General features: G+C 41.6%; 1 protein-coding gene across 4 annotated transcripts in view; it reads left to right on the top strand.

The window, feature by feature from the left end:
- Window positions 1-5,362: 5,362 nt before the first annotated feature.
- The window catches only part of LOC133552705 (equilibrative nucleobase transporter 1-like), a 43,339-nt gene continuing 34,408 nt past the window's right edge, over window positions 5,363-14,293 (top strand). For 2 of the 4 annotated variants that reach the window (XM_061900102.1, XM_061900098.1), the window contains exons 1-5: window positions 5,363-5,517; window positions 5,596-5,832; window positions 6,039-6,168; window positions 9,669-9,715; window positions 9,818-9,894. In XM_061900102.1, coding sequence (XP_061756086.1) covers window positions 5,646-5,832; window positions 6,039-6,168; window positions 9,669-9,715; window positions 9,818-9,894 — 441 coding nt within the window. In that variant the 5' untranslated portion in view covers window positions 5,363-5,517; window positions 5,596-5,645. The remainder of the gene's footprint in view (window positions 5,518-5,595; window positions 5,833-6,038; window positions 6,169-9,668; window positions 9,716-9,817; window positions 9,895-14,293) is intronic. The other 2 variants (XM_061900101.1, XM_061900100.1) reach the window with 2 other exon arrangements.

The following is a 14,293-nucleotide window of genomic DNA, read 5'->3' as shown; positions in this document are numbered from 1 at the left end:
GTGCAGGCTAATTGGGAACAGGTGGGTGCCATGATTGGGTATAAAAACAGCTTCCCAAAAAATGCTCAGTCTTTCACAAGAAAGGATGGGGCGAGGTACACCCCTTTGTCCACAACTGCGTGAGCAAATAGTCAAACAGTTTAAGAACAATTGAATGACCATGACCTTTGATCTCTCAGACGGCACTATATCAAACACCGACATCAATCTCTAAAGGATATCACCACATGGGCTCAGGAACACTTCAAAAAAACACTATCACTAAACACAGTTGGTCGCTACATCTGTGAGTGCAAGTTATGTATATATGTGTATGTATATGTGGGTATAAATGTGTATATATTTGTATATGTAGATATATATGTATATATATATGTATGTGTGTGTGTATGTAGGTATGTACAAACCCCATTTCCATTTGAGTTGGGAAATTGTGTTAGATGTAAATATAAACGGAATACAATGATTTGCGAAACCTTTTCAAGCCATATTCATTTGAATGCACTACAAGGACAAAATATTTGATGTTCAAACTCATAAACTTTTTTTTTTTTGGCAAATATTAATTAACTTAGAATTTCATGTCTGCAACACATGCTGAAGTAGTTGGGAAAGGGCATGTTCACCAATGTGTTACATCACCTTTTCTTTTAACAACACTCAAACATTTGGAAACTGAGGAAACTAATTGTTGAAGTTTTGAAAGTGGATTTCTTTCCCATTCTTGTTTTACGTAGAGCTTCAGTCGTTCAATAGTCCGGGGTCTTCGCTGTCGTATTTTACGCTTCATAATGCGCCACACATTTTGGATGGGAGACAGGTCTAGACTGCAGGCGGGCCAGGAAAGTACCCGCACTCTTTTTTTACGAAGTCACGCTGTTGTAACACGTGCTGAATGCGGCTTGGCATTGTCTTGCTGAAATAAGCAGGGGCGTCCATGAAAAAGACGGCGCTTAGATGGCAGCATATGTTGATTCAAAACCTGTATGTACCTTTCAGCATTAATGTTGCCTTCACAGATGTGTAAGTTACCCATGCCTTGGGCACTAATGCACCCCCATACCATCACAGATGCTGGTTTTTGAGAACTTTGCGTCGATAACAGTCTGGATGGTTCGCTTCCCCTTTGGTCCGGATGACGCGATGTCGAATATTTCCAAAAACAATTTGATATTTAGACTTGTCAGGCCACAGAACACTTTTCCACTTTGTATCAGTCCATCTTAGATGATCTTGGGCCCAGAGAAGCCGGCGGCGTTTCTGGATGTTGTTGATAAATGGCTTTCGCTTTGCATAGTAGAGCTTTATTTTTTTTATTTTTTTTTATTTTTTTTATTTTTTTGTCCTGTCCAGCTTCTCAAGCAAATCATATAGTTGATGTAGATGCCCATATCGGCTGTTCAGATTTACTTTACAAAAGAGAAGTGTAGGATACTTCTCTTGTTGCCTTATTTGAATTTGACTTTATTTAATGTATTTATATTATCATTTTATGCAGCCAGGCCGGAGCAGGAGAGGATGGAAAGAGGAAAAAAAGGAAAACAGAGGGGGAAATTGTGGGGATAAGAGGGGGATTAGACAAAGAGACAAAAACAATAATAACAAACACAACAATAACAACAACAACAAAAACAATAGAACAACACCAGCACATACGATACGTACAAATATGATCGTAAAAGTGATAGCAAAGAAGCAGTTAGCGAAATAAATAATTATATAGAAATGACAATGAGCATTTTTACTCTACAACTGGAGCAATACAAATACCAATAGAAAAAGCGCTATTGATCATGAATAATACCAATAGTTTACCTCTATTATCAACAATACAGTTGTTAAAATGCAACAATATGTTTACATAATGATAACTAGAGGGAATAAATAAATGAATAAATAAAAGGAATACCGAAAGATGGAGGGGAAGAGAGAGAGGCAACGTATATTAATCTTGTAGATTGTTATAGTAACAATAGGTTAAGCTTTGTCAATATGCCATGTGTTACCCAGTTTCCCCTAGGGCAACAACGTTAATATATATTTGATGAAACGTGATTATGTGCATGAGTGTATGTGCACGTTGGAGTTCAACCCAATGGACAAGAGGGTAGCCTCCCTCCGCGTTCGGGTGGGGGGGACGGGTCCTGACTGTTGTTTGTGCTTACGCACCAAACAGCAGTTCAGAGTCCACACCCTTTTTGAATACACTCGAGGGAGTACTGGAAAATGCTCCCCCGAGTGAATTCCCTTGTCCTACTGGGGGACTTCATTGCTCACGTTGGCAACGACAGTGAAACCTGGAGAGGCGTGATTGGGAAGAATGGCCGCCCAGATCTGAACCTGAGTGGTATTTTGTTATTGGACTTTTGTGCTCGTCACAGATTGTCCATAACGAACAGCATGTTCAAACATCCATCCATCCATTTTCTACCGCTTATTCCCTTTCGGGGTCGCGGGGGGCGCTGGCGCCTATCTCAGCTACAATCGGGCGGAAGGCGGGGTACACCCTGGACAAGTCACCACCTCATCACAGCATGTTCAAACATAAGCGTGTCCATATGTGCACTTAGCACCAGGACACCCTAGGCCGCAGTTCCATGATCGACTTTGTAGTTGTGTCATCGGATTTGCGGCCTCATGTTTTGGACACTCGGGTGTAGACAGGGGCAGCTTCCGGACAACTTCAAAGCCATTCTGGACCACAATCAGCCGCCTCAGGAAGGGGAAGCAGTGCACTGTCAACACAGTGTATGGTGCGGATGGTCTTCTGCTGACTTCGACTGCGGGTGTTGTCGATCAGTGGAGAGAATACTTCGAAGACCTCCTCAATCCCACCAACACGTCTTCCTATGAGGAAGCGGTGCCTGGGGAATCTGTGGTGGCGTTTCCAATTTCTGGGGCTGAGGATGCTGAGGTGGTTAAAAAGCTCCTCAGTGGCAAGGCCTCGGGCGTGGATAAAATCCGCCCGGAGTTCCTTAAGGCTCTGGATGCTGTGGGGCTGTCTTGGTTGACAAGACTCTGCAGCATCGCGTGGACATCGGGGGTGGTGCCTCTAGATTGGCAGACCGGGGTGGTGGTTCCTCTCTTTAGGAAGGGGAACCGGAGGTGTGTTCCAACTATTGTGGAATCACACTCCTCAGCTTTCCCGGTAAGGTCTATTCAGGTGTACTGGAGAGGAGGCTACGGCGGATAGTCGAACCTCGGATTCAGGAGGAACAGTGTGGTTTTCGTCCTGGTCGTGGAACTGTGGACCAGATCTATACTCTCGGTAGGGTCCTTGAGGGTGCATGGGAATTCGCCCAACCAGTCTACATGTGCTTTGTGGACTTGGAGAAGGCCTTCGACCGTGTCCCTCGGGAAGTCCTGTGGGAAATGCTCAGAGTATGGAGTATCGGACTGTCTTATTGCGGCGGTCCGCTCCCTGTATGATCAGTGTCAGAGCTTGGTCCGGATTGCCGGCAGTAAGTCAGACACGTTTCCAGTGAGGGTTGGACTCCGCCAAGGCTACCCTTTGTCACCGATTCGGTTCATAACTTTTATGGACAAAATTTTTAGGCGTTGAGGGGATCCGGTTTGGTGGCTGCAGGATTAGGTCCCCGCTTTTTGCAGATGATGTGGTCCTGATGGCTTCATCTGGCCAGCGACTGGGATGAGAATCAGCACCTCCAAGTCCGAGTCCATGGTTCTCGCCTGGAAAAGGGTGGAGTGCCATCTCCGGGTTGGGGAGGAGACGCTGCCCCATGTGAAGGAGTTCAAGTACCTAGGAGTCTTGTTCACGAGTGAGGGAAGAGTGGATGGTGAGATCGACAGGCGGATCGGTGCAGCATCTTCGGTAATGCGGAAGCTATATCGATCTTTGTGGTGAAGAAAGAGCTGAGCCGGAAGGCAAAGCTCTCAATTTACCAGTCGATCTACGTTCCCATCCTCACCTATGGTCATGAGCTTTGGGTTATGACCGAAAGGACAAGATCACGGGTACAAGCGGCCCAAATGAGTTTGGGGCTCTCCCGTAGAAATGGTGAGAAGCTCTGCCATCCGGGAGAAGATCAAAGTAAAGCCGCTGCTCCTCCACATGGAGAGGAGCCAGATGAGGTGGTTCGGGCATCTGGTCAGGATGCCACCTGAACGCCTCCCTAGGGAGGTGTTTCGGGCACGTCCGAACGTCCGAACGGCAGGAGGCCACGGGGAAGACCCAGGACACGTTGGGAAGACTATGTCTCCCGGCTGGCCTGGGAACGCCTCGGGATCCCCCTGGAAGAGCTGGACGAAGTGGCTGGGGAGAGGGAAGTCTGGGCTTCCCTGCTTAGGCTTCTTCCCCCCCGACCTGACCTCGGATAAGCGGAAGAAGATGGATGGATGGATGGAAAATAAAGTTTATGAGTTTGAACGTCAAATATCTTGTCTTTGTAGTGCATTCAACTGAATATGGGTTGAAAAGGATTTGCAAATGATTGTATTCTGTTTATATTTACATCTAACACAATTTCCCAACTCATATGGAAACGGGGTTTGTATTATATTGTCAAGCCTATGGATCATGTTTTGTTTTGGTCATGTTCAGTTTTGTTTTTTGGACACTTGTTTCCGGCTTTGGCACTTACTTGTTTTCTTTGTTTCCATAGTAACTCATTACTTTCCACCTTGTCTCAAAGTCACGCCCCGGTCCTCAGTTCTCACACCTGTTAATCATTATCATAGCTATTATTTTAAGCCACAGTTGCCAAGGGTTCAGTCTGACAAATTTACATACATCCATATTCCCTATCTGCTTCATGCCATGCTATGCTGTTCGTTTTTTCCGCGCCACGTAAGTTTTGTTGTTCATGCCACAGCGCAAGTGTTTTTGTTCATGTTTATAGTTTGTAGCCTTTGTACTAGTCTTTTGTTTTTTCATAGCCAAGTGTTTGTACCTCCTTGTGAGCGCCCTTTGTTTGCCTTTTTTTTTTAGTTATAGTGTTAATAAACCAAAATGTACGCCTCACCCGTGCCAAATATCCTTTGTGTAGGAAATACAAATTATCCCATAGTCCAAGTCGTGACATACATACGATACGTTACCTTTTGCACTGTATTAATTTATATTATTATGTGTTGTAAACTTTTCTTTTTTTATGTCATTGCCTGATAAGGGATTTGCAAATCATTGTATTCTCTTTTTATTTACCATTTGCACTACGTGACAACTTCACTGCTTTTGCGGGTTTTGTAGATGAGATTTGCTGCGTTTTTAAAAACAGGCAGATCTTGAGCGGATAGATCTGCACGTGTTGAGAGAGATCGAGATCGGTCCATTCTTCAGGCTCCCAAATGCTGTGACTTAGTCTTGGACGATCACCGCATTAACGCCGTCTGCTATAATCAGTCTGATCTGATACAGTGGTGTGGTGTCACCATGCATGCTTCCACACTTTCTACAGCTGGCATTCTTACCATTCTTTTGTTTGGAGGGTTTGCCCTATAAAGAAAGGTTGTGCGATACAGCAGCGCCGAGACCTGAGAGGATCCGGCGATATTTGCGTGAGTCGGAAAGACCTTGGTAGTTTCATTTATGCGATAGATAGAACATAAATTGCTTATATCGCTCTTCTTTTTTAGGCAGATCAACTGGTGTGTGTGTGTGATAGAGAGGTACACCAACAGGGACAATGTGGAATTGTCCAAAATGTCCGGGGGTGCGACGAGGCCTCTCCATGTTCACGGGCATGGTGGAGTGTTTGTGTTTTGCAGGGATCCTCTTTGGCTGGGCCTCGCTTGATTTTATCTTGAAGACGCAGGGCTTCTTCGGCTCCTTTTGTGTCAACGCCACGGGAATAAACGGCTCGCAGGTCCTAGGTATGTTTGAGACAAACGTGAGAGAGACACACCCACGTGTCTAGACCCAACGTCTTTGTGTGTTACCATGAATTGATTAATGTGGACCCGGACTTAAACAAGTTGAAAGACTTATTCGGGTGTTGCCATTTAGTGGTCAATTGTAGGGAATATGTACTGTACTGTGCAATCTAACTCAAGTCTCAATCAATCAATCAATCAATCAGACTGCCGGGGACAGGATGAGCAGTTCTCGCTGGTCTTCACCATCGCATCCTTCATGATCAATTTTGTCACCCTCCTCAACGGTTTCATCTTCGATCGCTTTGGGACAACGGTGGCTCGAGTCTACGCAATGTAAGTGCACCTTGATCATCGCCTAACCGGGGGACCGTGTGGTCGGGGGAGGCCAGGGGTCGGCAGCCCGGAATGTTGAAGGAGCCATGTTGAACCAAAAATACAAAAAACTAATCCGTCAAAAAAATTAAACGCATATATACAGTCCATAGTGGATCTAGCATAATAGTGTGAGAGACCAGTCCATAATGGATCTAACATAATAGTGAGAGAGTCCAGTCCAGAGTAGATCTAACATAATAGTGAGAGAGTCCAGTCCATAGTGGATTTAACATAATAGTGTGAGTCCAGTCCATAGTGGATCTAACATAATAGTGTGAGTCCAGTCCATAGTGGATCTAACATAATAGTGTGAGCCCAGTCCATAGTGGATCTAACATAATAGTGAGAGTCCAGTCCATAGTGGATCTAACATAATAGTGTGAGAGTCCAGTCCATAGTGGATCTAACATAATAGTGTGAGAGTCCAGTCCATAGTGGATCTAACATAATAGTGTGAGAGTCCAGTCCATAGTGGATCTAACATAATAGTGTGAGAGTCCAGTCCATAGTGGATCTAAAAACCCCATTTCCATATGAGTCGGGAAATTGAGTTAGATGTAAATATAAACAGAATACAATGATTTGCAAATCCTTTTCAAATCATATTCAATTGAATGCACTACAAAGACAAGATATTTGATGTTCAAACTCATAAGCTTGATTTTATTTTGCAAATAATAATTAACTTAGAATTTCCTGGCTGCAACACGTGCCAAAGTAGTTAGGAAAGGGCATGTTCACCACTGTGTTACATCACCTTTTCTTTTAACAACACTCAATAAACGTTTGGGAACTTGGGAAACTAATTGTTGAAGCTTTGAAAGTGGAATTCTTTCCTATTCTTGTTTTATGTAGAGCTTCAGTCGTTCAACAGTCCGGGGTCTCCGCTGTCGTATTTTACTCTTCATAATGCGCCACACATTTTGGATGGGAGACAGGTCTAGACTGCAGGCGGGCCAGGAAAGTACCCGCACTCTTTTTTTACGAAGTCACGCTGTTGTAACACGTGCTGAATGCGGCTTGGCATTGTCTTGCTGAAATAAGCAGGGGCGTCCATGAAAAAGACGGCGCTTAGATGGCAGCATATGTTGATTCAAAACCTGTATGTACATTTCAGCATTAATGTTGCCTTCACAGATGTGTAAGTTACCCATGCCTTGGGCACTAATGCACCCCCATACCATCACAGATGCTGGTTTTTGAGAACTTTGCGTCGATAACAGTCTGGATGGTTCGCTTCCCCTTTGGTCCGGATGACGCGATGTCGAATATTTCCAAAAACAATTTGATATTTAGACTTGTCAGGCCACAGAACACTTTTCCACTTTGTATCAGTCCATCTTAGATGATCTCGGGCCCAGAGAAGCCGGCGCCGTTTCTGGATGTTGTTGATTAATGGCTTTCGCTTTGCATAGTAGACCTTTAACTTGCACTTACAAATGTAGCGACTACTTGTATTTAGTGACAGTGGTTTTCTGAAGTGTTCCTGAGCCCATGTGGTGATATCCTTTAGAGATTGATGTCGGTTTTTGATACAGTGCCGTCTGAGGGATCGAAGGTCACGGTCCTTTTCTGTTGATTTCCGGCCATGCCGCTTACGTGGAGTGATTTCTCCAGATTATCTGAACCTTTTGATGATATTATGGACCGTAGATGTTGAAATCCCTAAATTTCTTGCAAATGCACTTTGAGAAACGTTGTTCTTAAACTGTTTGACTATTTGCTCACGCAGTTGTGGACAAAGGGGTGTACCTCGCCCCATCCTTTCTTGTGAAAGACTGAGCATTTTTTGGGAAGCTGTTTTTATACCCAATCATGGCACCCACCTGTTCCCAATTAGCCTGCACACCTGTGGGAAGTTCCGAATAAGTGTTTGATGAGCATTCCTCAACTTTATCAGTATTTATTGCCACCTTTCCCAACTTCTTTGTCACGTGTTGCTGGCATAAAATTCTAAAGTTAATGATTATTTGCAAAAAAAAAATTGTTTATCAATTTGAACATCAAATATGTTGTCTTTGTAGCATATTCAACTGAATATGGGTTGAAAATTATTTGCCAATCATTGTATTCCATTTGTATTTACATCTAAGACAATTTTCCAACTCATGGAAACGGCGTTTGTATGATCATGGTTTATATTACGCCAAAAAAACGGAAATGCTGATTATCGCTCCTGCTAGACACCGACCTCTATTTAATAATACAACTGTAACATTTGACAACCAAATAATAAAACAAAGTGACTCTGTAAAGAATCTGGGTATTATCTTCAACCCAACTCTCTCCTTTGAGTCACACATTAAAAGCGTTACTAAAACGCCCTTCTGTCATCTCCGTAATATTGCTAAAATTTGCTCTATTTTGTCCACTAAAGACGCTGAGATCATTATCCATGCGTTTGTTACGTCTCGTCTCGATTACTGTAAACTATTATTTTTGGGTCTCCCCATGCCTAGCATTAAAAGATTACAGTTGGTACAAAATGCGGCTGCTAGACTTTTGACAAGAACAAGAAAGTTTGATCATATTACGCCTGTACTGGCTCACCTGCACTGGCTTCCTGTGCACTTAAGATGTGACTTTAAGGTTTTACTACTTACGTATAAAATACTACACGGTCTAGCTCCATCCTATCTTGCCGATTGTATTGTACCATATGTCCCGGCAAGAAATCTGCGTTCAAAAGACTCCGGCTTATTAGTGATTCCTAAAGCCCAAAAAAAGTCTGCGGGCTATAGAGCGTTTTCCGTTTGGGCTCCAGTACTCTGGAATGCCCTCCCGGTAACAGTTTGAGATGCCACCTCAGTAGAAGCATTTAAGTCTCACCTTAAAACTCATTTGTATACTCCAGCCTTTAAATAGACCTCCTTTTTAGACCAGTTGATCTGCCGCTTATTTTCTTTTTCTCCTCTGTCCCCCCCCTCCCTTGTGGAGGGGGTCCGGTCCAATGACCATGGATGAAGTACTGGCTGTCCAGAGTCGAGACCCAGGATGGACCGCTCGTCGGGACCCAGGATGGACCGCTCGCCTGTGTATCGGTTGGGGACATCTCTACGCTGCTGATCCGCCTCCGCTTGGGATGGTTTCCTGTGGACGGGACTCTCACTGCTGTCTTGGATCCGCTTTGAACTGAACTCTCGCGGCTGTGTTGGAGCCACTATGGATTGAACTTTCACAGTATCATGTTAGACCCGCTCAACATTCATTGCTTTCGGGGGGGGGGGTTGCCCACATTTGAGGTCCTCTCCAAGGTTTCTCATAGTCATCATTGTCACTGGCGTCCCACTGGGTGTGAATTCTCCCTGCCCACTGGGTGTGAGTTTTCCTTGCCCTTTTGTGGGTTCTTCAGAGGATGTCATGGTCGTAATGGTTTGTCCAGTCCTTTGAGACATTTGTGATTTAGGGCTATATAAATAAACATTGATTGATTGATTGATTGATGAAATGTCTTTCAGATGCTTTCACCTCATGGGCACCTTGATGGTTGCCTTCTCCACTCCAGGTAAATGATATCTACTTTCCTGTGCATAATATCTGTACTAAAAAGAGTCAATATATTGCAAAAAGGCTGAGATCTGGCCTATGCTGTTTCGTTTCCCTTCAGCTCGAGCCGCTCTGCTTTTCCCGGCTCTTTCCTTCATCGCTGTGGGTGGCAGTATGTTGCTCCTCACCAACTTCCAGGTCGGTGTCACACACTACATGTTTGCTCATTGTCATGATTGATGTACATTTGGATGTTTTCTGGGAATTTAGTACTTCTTGAAATAATGATTCAGCAAAACGTCCCATGTTGAAGGCCTCAAAAGTGGTGGTCGGACTAAAAGCATGTGGTAAAAAATACACCTTGTGGGATTTTGCCAACTGATGAATGTTGAGACCTCAGCTCAGTGAGCATGACCATATAATAACCATAGAGTCGGGTCGTCCAGATACCAACATTTGTGTATCGGTACTAATATGTTTTCCCATACTTTATAAAAAATAAAAGTGACCAAAAATTACGTCATTATTGGCTTTATTTTTATATCAAATCTTGAATTGTAAATATTTTATCATAAAAATAATGCAATATTTTTGTTTTATATTTTTTATATAAATGCACATTCGTAAAGCAACTTTTTTTAAAGATATAAAAAGTAATGTTTTAAAAATATTTTTTTAATCAGAATTAAACTGATTTAAATGTAAACTATAAATAATGCATTTTTTACATATTAAATAGAACTTCACTTTTGTAAAATAAACTTTTAAAAAACGATTAAAACAAATTACCTTTTAAAAAATACACATTTTTTTAATCAAAACTAAACTATTTAAATGTAAACATTTAAATATTTGATCATAAAAATAATGCGATAATTTTTATATTTAAAATAATATAAATGCACATTCATAAAGTAACGTTTTAAAAAAATATAAAAAGTAAACTTTTAAAAAATACATATATTCTTTTCATCAAAATTCTATTTAAATATAAACATTGAAATGTTTAATCATAAATATAATGCAATATTTTTTAAATATTTTTAAGAATGTAAAAGCAGAGTCGTAAAGTAGCCTTTTAAAAATATATATTTTTTTAATCAAAATTAAACTATTGATTTAAATGTAAACATTAAAATATTTTATCACAAAAATAATGCAATTTATATATATATATATATATATATATATATATATATATATATATATATATATATATATATATATATATATATATATATATATATATATTTATTTATTTATTTATTTATATATGTCTTGATTGGATTATCCAGAGAATAGTGCTCGATACGGTGGTAGAGCGCAATATGTAGGTGTGGGAAAAATCACAAGACTACTTCATCTCTACAGAACTGTTTCATGAGGGGTTCACTCAATCATCAGGAGATTTTAATGGAAGCATTCACATACAATGATTTATATAGGACACAGAGTGGGTGGGTACAGGCAGGCGTAGGGGCGTGGTGATTGGCTCATGTGTTACCTAGGAGGTGTTTCCGTCTGTGGCGGCATGTTGAAATGATTTCACTGCGCTTGTTGAGGGATGACAGGTCTGGATGATATATAATAAACAGTTTCTCTCTGAAGCATAGGTTGCATCTTTTATTACCACTGTTGTAAGGTGTGCTGGATGCAAGAATTTGCCATGTTATTGAATTTTCAACATTATTGTCTTTGAGGTTCCAAATGTGTTTGCTGAGTTCTGTAGAATTCCGCAAGGTCTGGTTCCATCTGGCCTTAAACGCTCCTTCGGTTAATCCTACGTACGTGTCGGCTGTGTTAATGTCCTTGCGTGTTACCTTTGCTTGGTAAACGACTGATGTTTGTAAGCACCCCCCGTTGAGAGGGCAATCAGGTTTCTTGCGACAGTTACATTCCTTATTGGTTTCAGAGTCGTTTAGTCTGGGGGTAGGCAGTCCTTTTGCAATTGCTTTGTTGTGGTTTGAAATGATTTGTTGTATGTTATTCATACAGCTGTAGCGCAATTTAATGTTGTTCTTGTTTCAAAAAGGTTGGTGACCCCTGCTCTAATAGTATCAAAATGTTAACATTGCATCCACAAATAAGGTGCATAGCAGACACAGTGGTTGACTGGACTGCATCATAAAGTGCCTTGGATGCACAGCACTAATAACCATCAAGCAAGTAAAACAACCCAAGAACAATGGGACAATTGTTGACAATGATAACGTTTTCACTGTGAGATTTTCTTATCCAAACGGGGATAGCAGGTCCATTCTATGTGTCCTTCTTGATCATTTCGCCATATTGCCATATTTTTGCTGAAAGGATTTAGTAGAGAACATCGACGATAAAGTTCGCAACATTTGGTCGCTAATAAAAAAGCCTTGCCTGTATCGGAAGTAGCAGACGATGTGCGCGTGACGTCACGGGTTGTGGAGCTCCTCACATCCGAACATTTTTTACAATCATGGCCACCAGCAGCTAGAGCGAGTCGGACCGAGAAAGTGACGATTTCCCCATTAATTTGAGCGAGGGTGAAAGATTCGTGGATGAGGACGTTTAGAGTAAAGTACTAGGAAGAAAAAAAAAAGCACAGCAGCAGGCGGCGTTTCAGATGTTATTAGACACATTTACTAGGATAATTCTGGAAGATCCCTTATCTGCTTATTGTTTTAATAGTGTTTTAGTGAGATTGTAAAGTTATACCTGAAAGTCGGAGGGCTGCGGTGAACGCTAATGTCTCTGAAAGAAGGCAATGGAGGAGCCAAGATCACAGCTGCCTTTTTGACAGCTGCAGGAGGAAGTCGCATAATCCACTCAAGTCTCCGGTAAGAGCTGACTTAATATCACAATTTTCAGATCCAAAAACTTGCCGGTTGACGTAGAGAAACATGTTCGCTTGACCGCTCTGTGTTAAAGTTTCACAACAAAGTAACACCAGCTGTGTTTCGGTGCTAAAGGCAGCTGCAATCCAACGCTTTCCACCAACAGCATTCTTCTATGACGTCTCCATTATTAATTGAACAAATTGCAAAAGATTCAGCAACACAGACGTCCAAATTACTGTGTAAATATGCGATGAAAAGAGACGACTTTTAGCCGTGTGTGGTGCTGGACTAATATGTCCGCTACAACCCGAGACGTCACAAACACGTGTCATCATTCTGCGAAGTTTTCAACAAGAAACTCGGCGGGAAATTTAAAATTGCAATTTAGTAAACTAAAGCGGCCGTATTGGCATGTGTTGCAATGTTAATATTTCATCATTGATATATAAACTATCAGACTGCGTGGTCGCTAGTAGTGGCTTTCAGTAGGCCTTTAAGTATATTCAGAGAAACAGGCATATAGTAGATGCTAACAGCTCCATTCACAACGAATGCAGCAGCTAGGCTACGTAAAGCTACACAGATGCAAATCACCAATTCCGCATATAAATCACAGTCAAACACTCTTGCACGACGACCCACGGCTCCTACAGTTCGACATTTCGACATTTCAGTTTAGAAGGCTTCGTTAATAATTAAAGGGTCAAAACGGAGTCACATACCTGCAGCAACATCGTCCAGCGTGTCCCTTTACCGGGTTTTATACTTGCCGCGTTAGGTCATGTGACCGCGTGACGTAATAACGCAAGCAATGACAGCTTGGACGAGGAAAATAAATAGGATATTGAATGGGGTTTCATAATGTTTTGTAATGTTTTATATTGTTGTTGAACTATTTTGTTTATTGTTTCTCATCTGTTTGTTATTGTTTAAATGTATAAATAAACGTTAATTTATTTTTTTTTAAACCATGCTAACGTCAAAAAAATAAATAATAAAATACAATATTTAATGGGGTTTTGAAAGGATATTTAAATAAAGGATATTTAATGGGGTTTTGTCAACCGGGTTACATGTGCATCGGTTTGAGACATCTCGGTGCTGCTGACCCGTCTGGCCCCACTATGGACTGGACTCTCACTATTATGTTAGATCCCCTATGGACTGGAATCTCACTATTATGTTGGATCCACTATGGAATGGACTCTCAAACTATTATGTTAGATCCACTATAAACTGGACTCTCAAACTACTATGTTAGATCCACTATGGACTGGAATCTCACTATTATGTTGGATCCACTATGGACTGGACTCTCAAACTATTATGTTAGATCCACTATAAACTGGACTCTCAAACTACTATGTTAGATCCACTATGGACTGGAATCTCACTATTATGTTGGATCCACTATGGACTGGAATCTCACTATTATGTTAGATCCACTATGGACTGGACTCTCACTATTATGTTGGATCCACTATGGACTGGACTCTCACTATTATGTTGGATCCACTATGGACTGGACTCTCAAACTATTATGTTAGATCCGCTATGGACTGGAATCTCACTATTATGTTAGATCCACTATGGACTGGACTCTCACTATTATGTTGGATCCACTATGGACTGGAATCTCACTATTATGTTAGATCCACTATGGACTGGACTCTCAAACTATTATGTTAGATCCGCTATGGACTGGAATCTCACTATTATGTTAGATCCACTATGGACTGGACTCTCAAACTATTATGTTAGATCCACTATAAACTGGACTCTCA

Source organism: Nerophis ophidion, linkage group LG05 (genome assembly GCF_033978795.1).
Source record: "Nerophis ophidion isolate RoL-2023_Sa linkage group LG05, RoL_Noph_v1.0, whole genome shotgun sequence".
Classification (NCBI taxonomy): Eukaryota; Metazoa; Chordata; class Actinopteri; order Syngnathiformes; family Syngnathidae; genus Nerophis; species Nerophis ophidion.
This window is presented reverse-complemented; position numbering and strand designations above follow the sequence as displayed.